The 17,570-nt window shown below is 39.6% G+C and overlaps 1 protein-coding gene across 11 annotated transcripts in view; it reads left to right on the forward strand.

Moving 5' to 3' along the window:
* LOC147396384 (COP9 signalosome complex subunit 2-like) overlaps nucleotides 1-17,570 on the forward strand; it is a 101,189-nt gene that overhangs the window by 15,949 nt on the left and 67,670 nt on the right. For 10 of the 11 annotated variants that reach the window (XR_015180504.1, XM_086450351.1, XM_086450352.1 and 7 more), the window contains one exon: nucleotides 9,692-9,770. The exons of the other annotated variant lie outside the window; for it this stretch is intronic. Coding sequence is in view for 9 of the 10 variants with exons in the window: in XM_086450351.1 (XP_086306477.1) it covers nucleotides 9,692-9,770 (79 nt within the window). In the remaining variant the exon portion in view is untranslated. The remainder of the gene's footprint in view (nucleotides 1-9,691; nucleotides 9,771-17,570) is intronic. 11 annotated transcript variants of the gene reach the window in all.

Below are 17,570 nucleotides of genomic sequence, written 5' to 3' on the forward strand. Positions count from 1 at the left end.
CATCAAATGTCCAATGTTAAAACCCCTCAACAGAACAGCCGATCAGAAAGAAAAAATCGTCATATTCTAGAGTTAGCCCGTGCCATTTCGATTGGCATGAAAGTGCCCCAATCCTGTTGGGCTGATGCAGTTCTTACTGCTGTTTACCTTATTAATTGGAACCCCTCTAGTGTTCTTCAGTTTGTCATACCCCTTTCAAAACTCTCTTTAGATCGTCCCGTGTTTTCACTTCCTCTGCTTGTTTTTGGGTGTGTCTGTTTTGTTCAAATTCTTGATCAAAATCGTTCTATACTTGACCCTAAGGCGTCAAATGTATCTTTCTGGGTTATTCCTCTACCTAGAAAGGATACCGTTGTTATCATCCTCCTTCTCGACGACGTTTCATTTCTCGAGATGTTTCCTTTTTTGAGCATACTCCTTATTATAATGGGTCCGTTGGCATTCAATCTGAGTGATTTCCTCTAGGTTCACCTGATGATTTTTTTCCTTCTTTATTTCTCCTTCCCCTGCCTGTTCCTCCCTCTCCACCCCCCGTCAGTCGTCCTCTCCTCCATTGCAGGTTTACTCTCGACGTTCACGTGATACTTTCATCACTTCTATGTCCGACCAACTCGCCTCCTCGCCTCCAGCTCCGCCTCCGTCTGTTCCTTGTGATGATCGTCTTATTGCCACTCGTAAGGGTAAGCGCACTTGTACTTATCCCATTTCAAATTATATATCTAACTCTGCGCTATCACCCTCCTATCAGAGTTTTCTTGCTTCTGCTTCCGTTGTTTCTCTTCCTACTACTGTTGCAGATGCTATTGTTCATTCTGAGTGGCGCGCAGCTATGATTGATGAGTTGACTGCTCTTAAAAAGATTCAAACTTGGGAAATTGTGCCTCTTCCGCCTGGAAGGAAAGCTGTGGGTTGTCGCTGGGTATTCACGCTTAAGCATAATCCGGACGTTTCCATTGCTCGTTATAAGGCCCGTCTGGTGGCCAAAGGTTATGCTCAGACTTATGGGATTGATTATCAGGAAATTTTTGCTCCGGTTGCCAAGATGACCACCATTCACATCTCCTTTCTGTTGCTGCTATCCGAGGATGGCTTTTTTTTCAGTTAGATGTCAAGAATGCTTTTCTCAATGGTGATCTTCAGGAAGAAGTCTATATGGTCCAACTTCCTGAGTTTTTTCCTTTTGCTTCTCCTGCACATGTTTGTCGTCTTCGCCGGTCTCTTTATGGTCTGAAGCAGTCTCCTCGTGCTTGGTCTGAGCGCTTCACTTAGGCCATGCATCAGTTTGGTTTCCATCTGAGTTCTGCTGATCACACCTTGTTCTTGCGTCACTCCCAAGGCAAAACTGTTGCTCTGATTATGTATGTGGATGATATTGTTCTTACTGGAGATGATGCCGATGGCCTTACCGAGGTCAAAACTTACTTAGGTCGTCAATTTGAGATTAAGGACCTTAGACATCTTCGCTATTTTCTGGGTATTGAGGTTGCACGGTCCCAATTTGGTATATTTATTTCTTTGCGTAAGTATGTTCTTGACTTACTCAGTGCCTCTGGTCAGCTTGGATCTCGTCCAATTGATACTCCTATTGAGCAGAATCACAAGTAGGCTGATTCTAAGGGGGAATGTGTGTCAGATATTGGCCAATATCAGTGTCTTGTGGGAAAATTGATCTACTTGTCTATGATTCGCCCTGACATTGCCTATGCTGTTAGTGTTGTAAGTCAGTTTATGCACTCGCCTCGAATATCTCATCTTGCTTCTTTTTATCGTATTCTTAGATACCTTAAGGGATGTCCTGGTCGAGATATTTTATTCAACAATCATGGTCATCTTCGCATTGAGGCATGTACAGATGCAGATTATGCTGGTTCAGTGACTGATAGATGGCTACTTCTGGGTATTGTATTAAAGTTGGTGGTAACTTGGTAACTTGGCGTAGTAAGAAGCAGGATGTGGTTTCTCGGTCGAGTGCTGAGTCAGAATACAGAGCTATGACACTTGGAGTATGCGAGTTGTTGTGGCTTAAAATCTTACTAGCTGATTTATGTTTTCCTGTGCCGGTCCCCTTCTTACTATATTGCGATAATAAATCAGCTATTAACATATCTGCAAATCCAGTTCAGCATGACAGAACGAAGCACATAGAAGTTGATCGTCATTTCATTAGAGAAAAGATAGTTTCTGGACAGATTTGTACTCCCTTTGTTTCTTACCTCTCAACAACTTGCTGATGTTCTTACTAAAGGTGTTAGTAAAACCTCCTTTGAAGATGTCTTGTCCAAGTTGGGCATTGTTGATATCCACGCACCAATTTGAGGGGGAGTGTTAAATAAGTCTGTAGGGTTATTTTAGTCTTTTCACTTCTTTAGTTCTCTTATGTAATACTTACATAGCTTAATTAGGGCTAATTTAATTAAATCACTATTTTCCTCTTAATTTTAACTTTACTAAATTGCCCCTAAATATTATAATAAGACCATGGGCCATAAAATATGTAAATAAGTCCTAAAAATATAAAATTAAAGTCCCAAAACAAAAATTTAAATAAAAACTAAAATCTACTCTTTAAGATTTGATGTCCACATTACTATCTTGTAGGTTGCCCCAATCAAGGTAATCGGCCTTAGATCTGAGATATCCTCAACACACGCCTTCTTTGGAATTAAGGAGACAAATGTGCAATTTGACCCATGGTCTAGAAACCCGAAATAATAGAAATTTGTAACCATTGCCATCAAATCATTCTTCAAAGTCTCCCAACATACTTGAAAAAAACCCAAGGAAAAACCATCTGGACCCAGAGCTTTCTCCTTGCATAAACTATCAATAGCTCTTTTAACCTCCTGCACTAAAGAGTCTCTCCAGCTAAGATCTTTGAGCATGCGAGATACTATCAAAACGTAACCCATTAAGCTTGGGTCTATCAAGATGTGCCTTATTGTACAACTTCTCATAGTATTTCACAGCTCCTTCACTGATGTCATCCTCACCAATCAACCACTCTCCATTCACTCTTAGCCTAGAGATGAAGTTATTTCGATGGTGTCGTATCGTCGCCCTATGAAAGAACCTTGTAGTGTTATGTCCCTCATTTAATCATCTAATTCTTGACTTTTGTCTTCAACACACCTCTTCTATCACCACCAATGATTGATAATTCTCCTTCACAGTAATACGCTTTGCCTTCCAAATAGGAGACAAGCTCCCAACTTCTTTTTTCCCGTCCGACTCCAACTCCAAATGCTGATGCATCAGCCACATGTTTTCAAATATGAAGGGTGAGGGTCTCCGACTACAATCTCCTACATCGAGAGTAATGGGACAATGATCTGGCGCCGGACTAGGCACGATCTTTTGGATAATGCTTGGAAAGTTTTCCTCCAAGTCTCTTGAAATTAGGAATCTGTTCAATTTATTAATAACCACATTCTCCTGATTATTTGACAACGTAAATTGCTTCCCACACAATGGTAAATCCACCAACTCATTATCTTCCATGAATCTCCCAAAATTCCTCATCCTTGAAGAGACTCTAGATCCCCCAAGCTTTTTGAGCGAAAACCTTATTACATTGAAATCCCCCCTATGCACCACGACCCATACCAATAGGCACACACATCACATAATTCTTCCCAAAATTGTTGGTGATCCCTATCATGGTTTGGTTCGTAAACAACTGAGAAAATCCACTAGAAATTTGAACCTACCCACCTATAAAGAACTAAAACGGAAAAAGCATCCACGAGCGAATCCTCCGCCTAAATAAAAATTTTATCCTAGAGAACAAGAATCCCACCAACTGCTCCAATTGAAGGTGCACAATACTAGGCGATATTCCTAGAGGCCCATAATTCCTCAATTATCTTTTTATTAATACAACTTAGTTTCCTGTAGTGTCACCAAATAGGGCTTGACTTTGCATAGATTTAACCACCCTTTTAATTTTGTGATCGTTCAAACCTCACATTCCAAGACATCAATTTACTCGACATTGAGAATTGATTTGCGTCGCCCTGATCTCCTACCAGGAGAAGACTTTACTGGGAAATCAATGAGATTTCTCTCCAACTCAACTGCTTCCTCAATCTGGTATTCTTCTTAGAAGGCATTCCTGGAACTTCCACTGCCTCTACAGGAATCTCTTGATGGGTAAACAACCCCTCTAGCCCCAAACTCCTCCAACTCTAGATCATCGTCGGTTTCCTCCTCACACAAATCCCCCCTTGATGGAACCTAGTTTTCCTAAGACTAACTATTGTATGGTGGAAGAAACAAATAACAAGACCTTTCCTTCTTGTCCCATGTCCCCACTTAGCAAATCCACTAAAGACCCAACCTTTGCCACATTTTTCAACAACCATGCTGAAGAATCAACTTCAATACCTATTTGTGAGAATTCAATTGTAGCAAAAACCCCTTCTGTCCTTGATAACATTTGGACCTAAAGCAAAAACCCACCAAAGATAACTAGAAGCCTAGAGAAAGGAAATATGAGTCAAGAGAGTTGGGATTTCCTCAAATCTTGAACATAAGGGCATGAGAAGGCCAACTTGCATCCTCTTGCGGAGCCATACTGATCCAGAGAGAACTTCTGGTTGAACTTTACTCCTCCAGAACTCCTACTTGCCACTTATGCACAACGCCCTTACTAACTTGTTCTACTTCGTGAAGAGCTCTATTGCTAAACAAAAATCCTCAGCCTCAATAGAATCAAAAGAGGTAAATGTGGGCTTAAACATTCTACATTCTACAGCCAGACTGGCTCTAGTCTGTGGATCTCAAATCCTGCCCAATCCCAATGCTAAAAGAGTTGGAGATAACCCTTTTGGTCGAAATCGTGATCTGGCCCACGCAAACAGTCCAACCCAGTCATAGTGTTATTCACACCACACATAAGGGATTCTGAATTGTTGCCACACGTAGGCCCATCAACTTGGCTAGGCCCAAGACTATTATCCAGCCCAGTGAACAAGTTTCCACTATCTGCAACTAGTGGATTCTCGGATCTCACACAATCTGCAGCCTTAGTAGCCTCGAGATTTGCTGCACTACAAACATTGGACGATTCTTGACCTTCCACGTCAATTGAGTAGGAGACCCTAGAAATTCGATCACCGCTCCCTGGGGACAACTCCTCCATGGTTTGCGGCATATTTGTCTTAATTGGCTTTTTTACCAGACTTTACGCACATATCCCTTTAATAATGATTTGGAACTTTTGCTCCACCTTGAGATCCTCTCTATAAAGTGAGCCCATTTTCGACATTTCCATGATCTACTCCTAGTTGCATCATAACACCCGTTTTGCTTTTTCTGCCAGCCTCCTTTTACAGAACTTGCAAAGGAACCCTTTTCCCCTGCCACGTGCGTCCACCTTGCCCTTTTGAAACCGATTTGAAGTTTAAAAACTTTAGAATTTCCTCGAAGATTTAATTATTTTGAAAGACCCCCTTTCTCCTTCCTTGTAGCTCAGAGAAGTTTACCCATAAAGTCGCCTCACAGGCATGGGTTGCGGTAGATGTCCCCCATTCTCTTTCACTACCACCACTTCCTCCATGAACTTCCCTTTCCCTTTATCCACCCAATCACCCTTGGAGCTCCCATCAGGATCTAGATCGAAGCCATGCCTCCTTTCATCAAGCAGGCTAGCTCTTCAACCTCAAGAGAAACAGAGAAATTTTGAAATCTACCTCTCTCCATCAGTTCCACTACCTTGAGATTCTTCGACCATCTTTCCTTCAATTTTAATTTTTTTGATCCACATGAATCACCCCCGGTTTCTTCATTTTCAAGTCTTTTTTTGGCCATATGGTTTTTTTATCTCCCTCAAATCCTAGATCATTTTTTCAAAGCACCATTGCTGCTCTTGGAAACTCGATTGAATTTTCATTTCCTTCTGAGTAGAGAGGGTTTAATGAATTTATACTTGTGACAATGGGCTCTCTTTCTTACTTTCCTAGACGTTTTTTATGGTAGCTACTGTAAAACAAGTGGGATTTTCACCGTAAAGGATTAGTGTATTTTGTTTTTCTTTGTTTTTTTCATTAATGGTATAATCATTATATAATGGTTCTAGGTATGTATTAGATGTGGTTGTGAGGGTATCCCTTCAACCAATTTTTCATCTTCAAGTACACTAGATTATTCAAACAACCAGGTTTGAAGATCAAAATTCTTGGCTGGGGTTGTAGTATTATATACAAAAACAAAAGAAGAGGGAGGATGATAGTCACCATGGATTCAAAGAAGTTTGAGATTTTCGCTGGATGGAAATAATAGTCAAAGGGGTAGAAATAGTGGAAAACTCCAACGAAAAGTCATGCCTTACAATTTTGTGATAGAATAGGCTTTATGGCTGGTGGAAGTCCCACTACAGTCCTTCAACATCCTAGTTGGGAAGGAGGTTTGTTGGAAGAATGTTGTTAATGAAAAAGTGAAGTTAAGAAAATAAGTGTTCCAATGAGTTTGAAAGATACTTTGGAGGGATAGAATCCTCTCCCATTTGGACCGTTCATTTGCACCAACAGACACATATCTCAAGGTGGACACATGGCATATTTGGGTGTAATTCTTTCTAATTAGGGATGAATCCCAGTATGGGAGGATTCTTCTTTTTTAGAATTTTTTTTTTGATATTGTGGGTATCCCCACCGTTTAGGTGGGATTAATCTCGCGGTCACACGCACCACCCCTTTGGAAAGTTCTTCGTGCAACAGGTTGAGTCCAAAAAATAAAATAAATTGGACCACTCAATTCAATGGAATCACTAGACTCGGTCAAGTTGGGCATGAAATTAGCCCCACACCGAAAATAATGTGTAGTCCACGCACCCAAACACAACCTTGTCACTTTTTTTTATCTTCCTATTTCCTTTTTAAAGGATAAAAGGGGAGTCTTCGTACATAAAAATGATGCATAGGTTAAACATTATATTTTACTCAATTCCCAGCAAACCATTTTTCCTGAGGAATTTACCACTAAAGGGATTTAAGCACATCAAATTTGATGTGTATAAGATGCACCCAACCACTTTTTGTTTCAATTATTATTTTTAAAGAATGAAGAAATGTGAAAAATACCCAACAGCTTCAGTTTCCTCATCCTTTCAAGGCTACTTGGTTCCTCATAGCCTACGTGAGGCAGCTTGTGATGTCACAACCCTTTCATGATGCAATGGCTTAGTTGTCAAGTCACCTAGCTGTATTCGGATTGCCTTTACAATATCAATATCCCATAACCCTTATCCCTTTCAGAATTAATGGCTCTTTATGTACCTGTACCTTTGTTTAATTAACACCTCCTTCTTGACTATATTATTGCCTAACAAGCATCCAAACCTCAAATACACCTAATTCCATTCTACGTTTTCACAATAGTACTTTTCAAATAAAGAAAGGGGTTTCCCACACATCAAGAACAATGCACATGCAATGCACCCAATCTAATCTTTTTTATACATACCCTTTTATCTTATGTTCTTGTTACATATGAAGACGTTCAATACTCAATCACTATCTTCTTTGATAGTTTTCCTTATCAACCCAATATCACCATGATATCAAAATAACCAGGTGATACTTAAAGTTTCTTGTTAATCTTTCACAATCTTGTAAGGCTTCCTCAAAGAGTTCCTCAAATTGATTTGAATCAAAAGGTGTATCAACTCGATTGAAATTCAATGAGTCAACCATCTTGGTGCTCAACTCAATGAACTTTTCCAAACTGATGGACCAATCTTGGCCCAATCAAACAAGTCGATTTCTTCGAAGGGGCACAACAACCTTGTCTCATTTCATGGAGCTATGCCTTTATTTCGACAGACAGAGAAGACTAAAAAACCATAGTCTTCCAAACCCTAGACCTTTTAGGATTGATTTTGGGTAGCCCCTAATGTTTGTCAAGTAGCCCCCAACGAACCTACTACCCCACGATCCCTACCTTCCTTTCAATCCATCTTTTTTTTAGCCTCAGCCCATATGAGCCAATAGTTACCCCATATTTTTTTTGATTGGAAAAATAGTTTAAAATCTCTCTGTAGAACGTGATCCAGTCTTCTTTCTTCTCTTTTCTATGTGTCGTAGTCCAACGAACCTGCAACCCCCATCTCTCTATTATTTCCCCTTTTCTTTCTTTGTGGTGCTTAGAGTTTTCCCAAGGTTGGTTTTAATCCTATTAATCCTCTGCATAAGCACTCAAATCTTGTTACCTTGGTCGTACCTTTTCCTTGCAATCCAATAATCCAAAAAATAAATCGTGACTTTCCCTCTATAAAATCAAATTGACCAAACTTGCCAAGGGTTCTTGGGAGCAGCCCGCAACTCCTACTTCATGTTATTTCTTGTGGATCCTTATTTGTTCTCATGGACGAATCCAAATTGTAGGGATATTTTTTCTAATTTGTCTCGAGATACTAGAGATTTGTTGATGATCCTCAAGATCTCACACATGGGCCATACAAATAATAGAAAAGCATTAAATAAGATAAAAAACACAAGATTTTTATGGTGTTAGGCAAAAGTGCCAATATCTACGGGCTCGAGGAGCCATTCTACTATATTATTTCAATATTACATGATTTTCTCTTCGCTTTCCAAATCCCTCCTTTCCTATCCCTCTTCTCTTCTCCTTTATTCTTCCTCCTTTCCAATGGCTTTTAGTCCCTTTAAATAGAAAAATCCTAAACCAAAAATAGAAACCCTAATTCTAATCAAATTAGAATTGTCATATTTACCCTTATTTAAATAAAGTAATTATCCAAAGAGGAAGAATCCTCCCAAATTGGAATATTTCCCTAATTAAATAGAGTTCCACCTAAATAAATAATGCCACACATCCACCTTGAGATGTGTGTCGATTGGTGCAAATGAACGGTCTAGATGAGAGGATTCTATCCCTCTACACTTTCTTGTTAATGAATTCACTTAGAAAGACTAAAGCTTACTGTTATGCTTTTTGGAGGGGACAAATTAGAGAAGGTGGTCAAAGATAACAGGGTGGTTGAGGTTTGCAGTTTCAGAGAAGAGTTGCAGAAACTTTTGGAAGAAAAAGTACATAGATATTCAAAGAGTATCGAGTTGAAGGATATTTGAAATGACAAGATTTTGGTGCACATGAAGGCTTTGGAAAGTGAAAAATGCAATGGTTTGTGAGGACCTGATGATGAGGTTCCTTGGGAGACATTAAAATTAGAGGCCATCTTAATGTGATTAGGTTTGGTTATTACTTATGAGAAAATGAAGACATTTGAATCACCAGAAGCATGAGGGACTTAGATGATTGTCATTTTGTACACTCAAAATTTTGGATTATGAGTAGATGGTGGTGTTGCTATAGAAAGTTGATTGATATACCTAGCAATCTTTCTCTTTCTTTGATTTATTTATTTATTTTTGTCATGGATATATAATAGTATTCCATGTATTTAATTTATTCTGGCAAATGTTGTGATTGCATAGATATGATTTTTCATTCCTTTTCTGATGTCTTCTTTAGTTGTTCATATCTCATATCTAGTTTCTATTTGTGTTGGAGAAGATTTAGGCACAAAATAATCTCCTTCCAACTAATTTATCTATCTTTTCTCTGTGGCTATCCTTTCACAAAATTATAGCTTTTTTGTTTTGAGATTCTGTATCCACAGTTGCTTCAGAGTTCATTTTCTTCTAGTAACATCCATCTTTCTTTTTTACAGGTCTGGTTGAAACTGATCTAGAAGCAGCACTTACTGGTTTTTCTGAAGTAGTACGCATGGAACCAGACAAGGCAGAGTGGTAATTTTTTGAAATCTAAGTCTTCTTGATATGACATCAGGGCCCATGGGTCAGATTTATTTGGAGTCGTTAGTATTTTTTTTAATTTATTCTTATTATTATTATTAGTGGTTCATGTTTAAGTAGGGGTTATGTTTCAATTTCTTATTTTAGTTAGACTCTTATGTAGAGTCCCATGATTGGGATATTAGAGAATCCCATGATTTTTTATAAGATCGTTTCTATTTTAGTAGTTAGGGTATTGTAGGAGTCTTCGTTGGAGTAGAAAACTATATATTTTTGTAAATTTCTCTTTCAAAACCAATGGATGATTAATATTTACAGATATTATTCATCTTCTATTCACTTCTTGTTTGAGGTAAGTTTTAATGCTATATTCTTTTAAAAAGGGTCTCTCTCTCTTTCTATATTTATATTTTAAAGACCAACAAGCCACCTGTATCTCTATAGCTGCAATATACCCTAACCAAACTGCTCATGGCACCCTCTATTGCTGTAGTAATCTGATTCTGCTGCCCTCTAGTGCAGCAAAAGCCATCGTAAGCACCATCTAGTCCAATTTACCCATCCCTCTTGAATTGTGGTACCCAGCTGAGCCCTATGGATGAACTAATACCCAACCGAGGTACCCTTTGAGAATTCTTGTTGCCAGAAAATTTATATCTGGTGTACTTCTGCCAGCCATTTCCAGCACCCTAGATTAGTCTATCCAATCCTATTTTCTTACCCTAGACCTTTCTGGCCCAACTACAATTCCTATATACATTCTTTCATTGCTATTCCAACCATCCAATTGCCGCCAAAACCTAATCGCCAGTCCCCAATATTCTTTGCACACAAACTTAACTACATCCTTCACACCAAGCCAACCAATACCGTTTATAATGCAGGACGGTGGGGGAAGAAGAAGAAAAAATGGGTGATTAGGAGATCGGATTGGGGATTTGGAATTGGGTTAAGGATTTAGGCGACAATTGGAAAAGGGTTTCTAAAATCTTAATTGGCTATTGAGATGTAAAATGCAAAGTTTTGTAAATTACGATATTTTGAATGGGGTTGGATAAGGGTTAAAGGAAAGGGGAAAAGATAAGGGTTGAGGTTTGTAGGTTTCGAGAATTAAGAATCAAGAAAAAAAACAAAATTAAAAGAAAAAAAGAATGTTAGCTTGGACTCCCTCCAAAACGGCCTAACATTACACCCATTGTTGGGTAGAGTTCGAAATAGAGAGAGAAGATTAAACTTGATTAATTAGCCCTAATTAGGCTATATAAGCATTACATAAGACAACTAAAGAAAGGGAAAAGATTAGAATAACCCTACAGATTTATTTAACACTCCCCATCAAGTTGGTGCGTGGATATCAACTATGCCCAACTTGGACAAGATATCTTCAAAGGAAGTTTTACTAACACCTTTAGTAAGAACATCAGCAAGTTGTTGAGAGGTAGGAACAAAGGGAGTACAAATCTGCCCAGAAACTATCTTTTCTCTAATGAAATGACTATTAACTTCTATGTGCTTTGTTCTGTCATGCTGAACCGGATTTGCAGCTATGTTAATAGCTGATTTATTATCGCAATATAGTAAGAAGGGGATCGGCACAGGAAGACATAAATCAGCTAGTAAGATTTTGAGCCACAACAACTCGCATACTCCAAGTGCCATAGCTCTATATTTTGACTCAGCACTCGACCGAGAAACCACATCCTGCTTCTTACTACGCCAAGTTACCAAGTTACGACCAACTTTAGTACAATACCCAGAAGTAGACCGTCTATCAGTCACTGAACCAGCATAATCTGCATCTGTCCATGCCTCAATGCGAAGATGACCATGATTGTTGAATAAAATATCTCGACCAGGACATCCCTTAAGGTATCTAAGAATACGATAAACAACAGTAAGATGAGATGTTCGAGGCGAGTGCATAAACTGACTTACAACATTGACAGCATAGGCAATGTCAGGGCGAGTCATAGACAAGTAGATCAACCACAATAAGCTGATATTGGCCAATATCTGACACACATTCCCCCTTAGAATCAGCCAACTTGTGATTATGCTCAAAAGGAGTATCAGTTGGACGAGATCCAAGCTGACCAGAGGCACTGAGTAAATCAAGAACATACTTACGTTGAGAAATAAATATACCAGACTGGGAACGGGCAACCTCAATACCCAGAAAATAACGAAAATGACCAAGGTTCTTAATCTCAAATTGACGTCCTAAGTAAGTTTTGACCTTGGTAAGGCCATCGGCATCATCTCTAGTAAGAACAATATCATCCACATACATAATCAGAGCAACAGTTTTGCCTTGGGAGTGACGCAAGAACAAGGTGTGATCAGCAGAACTCTGATGGAAACCAAACTGATGCATGGCTTTAGTGAAGCGCTCATACCAAGCACGAGGAGACTGTTTCAGACCATAAAGGGATCGGCGAAGACGACAAACATGTGCAGGAGAAGCAGAAGGAAGAAACCCAGGAGGTTGGACCATATAGACTTCTTCCTGAAGATCACTGTTGAGAAAAATATTCTTGACATCTAACTGAAAGATAGGCCAGCCTCGGATAGCAGTAACGTAAAGGAGAACACGAATGGTGGTCATCTTGGCAATCGGAGCAAAAGTTTCCTGATAATCAATCCCATAAGTCTTAGCATAACCTTTGGCCACCAGACGAACCTTATAACGAGCAATGGAAACGTCCGGATTATGCTTAAGCGTGAAGACCCATCGACAACCCACAGCTTTTCTTCCAGGCAGAAGAGGAACAATTTCCCAAGATTGAGTCTTTTCAAGAGCAGTCAACTCATCAATCATAGCTGCGCACCACTTAGGATGAGCAATAGCATCTACAACAGTAGTAGGAAGAGAAACAACGGAAATAGAAGCAAGAAAACTCCGATAGGAAGGTGATAGTGCAGAATCAGATATATAATTTGAAATGGGATAAGTACAAGTGCGTTTACCCTTACGAGTGGTAATAGGACGATCATCATAGGGAATAGACGGAGGCGGAGCTGGAGGCGATGAGGCGAGCTGGTCGGACATAGAAGTGATGGTAGTATCACGGGGACGTCGAGAGTAAACCTGCAATGGAGGAGAGGACGAACTGAAGGGGGGTGGAGAGGGAGGAACAGGCATGGGAAGGGGAAATAAAGAAGGAAAAGAATCATCAGGTGAATCTAGAGGAAACCACTCAGATTGAATTCCAACGGACCCACTATAGTAAGGAGTATGCTAAAAAAAAGAAACATCTCGAGAAATGAAACGCCGTCGAGAAGGAGGATGGTAACAACGGTATCCTTTCTGGGTAGAGGAATAACTCAGAAAGATACATTTTACGGCCTTAGGGTCAAGTTTAGTACTAGTTTGGGCAAGAATTTGAACAAAGTAGACACACCCAAACACGTGCGGAGGAAGTGGAAACACATGATGATCTGGAGAGAGCTTAGAGAGGGGTGTGGCAAACTGAAGAACATTAGAGGGGGTCCGATTAATAAGGTAAACAGCAGTAAGAACTGCATCGGTCCAATAGGATTGAGGCACATTCATGCCAATAGAAATGGCACGAGCTAACTCTAGAATATGGTGATTTTTTCGTTCTGAGCGACCATTCTGCTGAGGGGTCTTAACATTGAACATTTGATGCTCAATGCCAGACTCTAAACAAAGTTTCAAGACCTCACTATAGGTGTACTCAGTACCATGATTATAACGGAAGGTCTTGATGGTACAACCAAATTGGGTATGAACCATAGCAAGAAATTGCTTGAAGATCCCATAAACGTCACTCTTGTGTTTCATAAGATAAACCCAAGTGGTACGACTGTGGTCATCGATAAACAAAACAGAATAGCGAAAACCAAGAGTGGATGTGACAGGGGAAGGACCCCACACATCAGAATGAATTAAGTCGAACATAGCAGGTGTAGTAGTATTCATACTAATAGGATAAGAAGAACGCACATGTTTAGGTAATTGACAAGTTTCACAAGACAAATCAAACAAATTGTTATTATGAAATAAAGTAGGGAACATGTATTTCAAATATCCAAAGGAAATATGGCCTAAACGTAAATGCCAACACATTACAAGAGCCTTATTAGACTGACTACGACTACTACTAAGCTAAAGAGCAGAATGAGTGCTAGGTGAAACGGGAACGTCAAGAGATACAATCCATTTACTTCATGTCCAGTGCCAATCGTCCTCTTCGACTCCAGATCCTGAAAGACACAATGAGAGGGATAAAAGGTTACATTGCAGTTCAAATTTTTTGTAAGACTACTAACAGATACAAGGTTAGTAGTAAGTTGAGGAACATGAAGTGTGTTAGTTTAGGATAAAGAAGATGTAATAGGTAAATAACCTTGACCAGCTATGGAAGACAAAGAAGCATCAGCTAGTCGGACCTTGCGATGACCAGAACAAACACTATAGGTTTTAAATAGGGAGGACGTACTGGTCATGTTATCTGAGGTACCAGAATCAATGATCCATGGAGAGGAAGTGGTAGAAACACTGTGTGCAGATGCAAATGTACCTGAGTGAGCGAAGGTAGAAACTGGCTGAGATGAGGTCTCTATCTGATTGAAGAATTTTCTGAACTTGTCAAGCTCGGCTTGGGACAGAGATACCGAATCCGATGAGGAGGTAGTAGCTGAAGGAGGTGCTAAATCATTCGTTTGCTGAGAAACTACATGAGCTGAAGACCGTTGAGACTGTTGACGATGTTGGTTAGGACGACCATGAAGTGCATAACAGCGAGCCTTCACATGACCTAACTTTCCACAATGATCACACTTATGTCGCTGATGGGTAGGCAGAGACCTACTGGGGGACTGTGAAGAAGGTAGACGAGCAAGCATAGCGGAGTGATCCCCGAAGAAAGGGGTATGACAGCTGCGCGACGACTCTCATCAACCAAGACATAGGAATACGCAGTCTGTAGGGAAGGAAAATGATCCATTCCCAATAAATGAACTCTCGCATACTCAAACTCATCCCGGAGACTAGCCAAAAACTGAAAAACCCGATTCTTATCCAGAATTGACGCATATAATGTCTCATCAAGAGGGTCCTTCCAGGAGTAGTACGAAGAATAAAATGTCAACTCTTCCCATCGAGCACGTATTTGTGATATATAGGTAGTAATAGAAGAGTCACCCTGCGAGAGTCGAGAAATCTCACGGTTAAAAATTCGGACATTGTTTTGACGTTGCGAATAAATGCTCTTTGTGGAATCCCATATCTGTTTTGCTGTCGAGGAGAACATAAAACCAACTGTTATGTGTGATTGCATAGATGTAACCAGCCAAGAACGGACCATAGAATCATTAGCAAACCATTGTAAGTAAGAACTGTTGGTCTATGCAGGTTGTTTGTCTGCCCTTATGAGGTAACCGATCTTCCCTTTTCCACCAATGAACATTTCAACCGATCGTGCCCAAAGGAGATAGTTAGGACCATCTAATTTCACGGTAGTAATTTGAATGCCTGGAAAGTCAGTTGAATGAGAAGGAAGACCACTCGATCCATTACTAATACCAGTGATTGAGGAAGAGGATGACTTAGAAGCCATCAAATAATCCGAGTACTTTGGTTTGAAGAGAGTTCACGAAGATGAGGGCACAACTCTCTAGAATAAAGTGATCGCAGCACCCTAAAGGTGACAATACACGATCGAAAGAGCTATAACGATTGATTAAACACTGTTGTGGGTGACCCAAGTAATCATTACCGCAAGTAATCCTCCTTGCAGCCGGGTTGGTTAATAAGTTGTGTAAACAACCCCAGGTCAAGGGTTCGAGGGTCAGTAGAGAGGTGAGAACAACCTTAAACAGCACCCTGTTGTGATCGAAAAATTTCGTAGATGTTCAAGAACACTGTCGGAACCCTCATATAACCACTATGGGAATCGGAAAACTAAAACACAGCCACCTGCTGTGTCACACAAGGCAGAACAACAACTAATTGGGTTCGTGTGCTCAAGAATCAAATACCTGCTGTAGTTGTAGGGTCCAAACACTCATGAGCTGAGTTGCACGAACTAGAATAGCCACTTATTGGGTTCGTTTGCGCAAGAATCAACTACCTGCTGTAGTTGTAGGGTCCAAACACTCACCAGCTGTGTTGCACGAACTAGAACAGCCAGCTGCTGCGTTGAAAAAGCTGAAACACAGTCACCTGCTGTGATCGCAAACGTCTAGACTCTACCTTGGGTGTCGCAGGACCTCACTACAACCACCTTCGGTGTCGCAAGGCTGAAATACAGCTGCCTTAGGACTTGTAGGCCCTAAACAACATCGTTGCCCTAAACAACATCGTTGCTGTAAGTATAGCTTGATCGCAGGCTTTGAATATTGTTTAACTCCCTATCTCATGATGCGATTAGGGTTTGCAGCAACAGAGAACCCCCGTAGGGGTGATATAGGTTGAAGACGAGTGGTGTAGGGGTGTAGGAAGTCGATTGAGGTCTGTTATAAATGAAGAAGGAGGAGTTCGATATAGCTTCAGAGAGCAAGCTCTGATACCAAGTTCGAAATAGAGAGAGAAGATTAAACTTGATTAATTAGCCCTAATTAGGCTATATAAGAATTACATAAGATAACTAAAGAAAGGGAAAAGACTAAAATAACCCTACAGATTTATTTAACAGGTAGATCAAAGCTCATACTCTATTTTTCTTCATCATTTTTCGTTAAAAAAAACCCTAATACAATCTAAATATAAAGAAAATAAATCCAAGAATCCTAATCAAACTAAAATTTTAAATAAATAACCTGATTTCGTAACTTTCTTTCTTAATTTTCTAGCCCAAATAAACTTAAATAAAAGACAACCTAAAGTTACTATACTGCCTGTAAATATTATACTAAGACCATGGGCCAATAGAATATCAAAATAAGGCCTAAAAATATAAAATTAAAGCACCCTAAAATAAAAAACTAAATAAAAACTAAAATCTACTCTTCAAGCTTTGATGTCCCAATCAATTCTCCCTGAATGGGAAGATTTTGCCATTGACGAAATAAAATTATAATAATTCTCTAGCAAATGAAGTCTCTGTAGTCCACATGCAATATGATCCTGGCTTGCTTCTCAATTAATACACCCTCCACGCTTCAATAGATATCATCAAACCAAATAAATAACCCTTGGACTCTTATTTTCTTGCAAGAATTGGAGCTGGCACTCTAAAATGCTCCAATGTAACTTCTTGGTTTATTCCAAATATCATCTACCTTTTCTTTTTCGTAGGACAAAACCTGTATAAGCGGTAAAGGATGTAGCGACTCAACAATTTTCTTTTCCAATTGTTCAGATTTTTCAGACATAGATTATTTTTCAAGATCCAATAATGATGTCTCACACTCATCTATCTCGCTATAGCTTAAATTAGACTCATATATTTCTTCCTTGATTTTTTTATTACTCACCTTGAGTTTAGGTGCATAGACTTTGATCACAGTTGCTTCATTCTTCCAATTTGAGCACTCTGTTTTATAATTTTCACGACAATTTGACTTGTTGCATATGTTTTGTTGTCTGAGTTCTTCATACTGTTGTTCACATCGTGGTTTGTGCTCTTCACTTTCTTGCATAATACGATTACAGACATAGTAGAAATATGCTTGAGAGTGGCGCGTTCGATGTAAATTTGACAACATATTTGTCAAATCCTCTACTAATGTTTTTGTTGCCTGGACCTAGGCTCTGATTCCAAATCTGATATAGGACGGAGGGAAGAAGAAAAAAAGGTGATTAGAGGATTTGGAATTGGGTTAAGGACT

This window comes from Akebia trifoliata, chromosome 8, assembly GCF_017979445.1.
Source record: "Akebia trifoliata isolate Shusen 1 chromosome 8, ASM1797944v1, whole genome shotgun sequence".
Lineage (NCBI taxonomy): Eukaryota > Viridiplantae > Streptophyta > Magnoliopsida > Ranunculales > Lardizabalaceae > Akebia > Akebia trifoliata.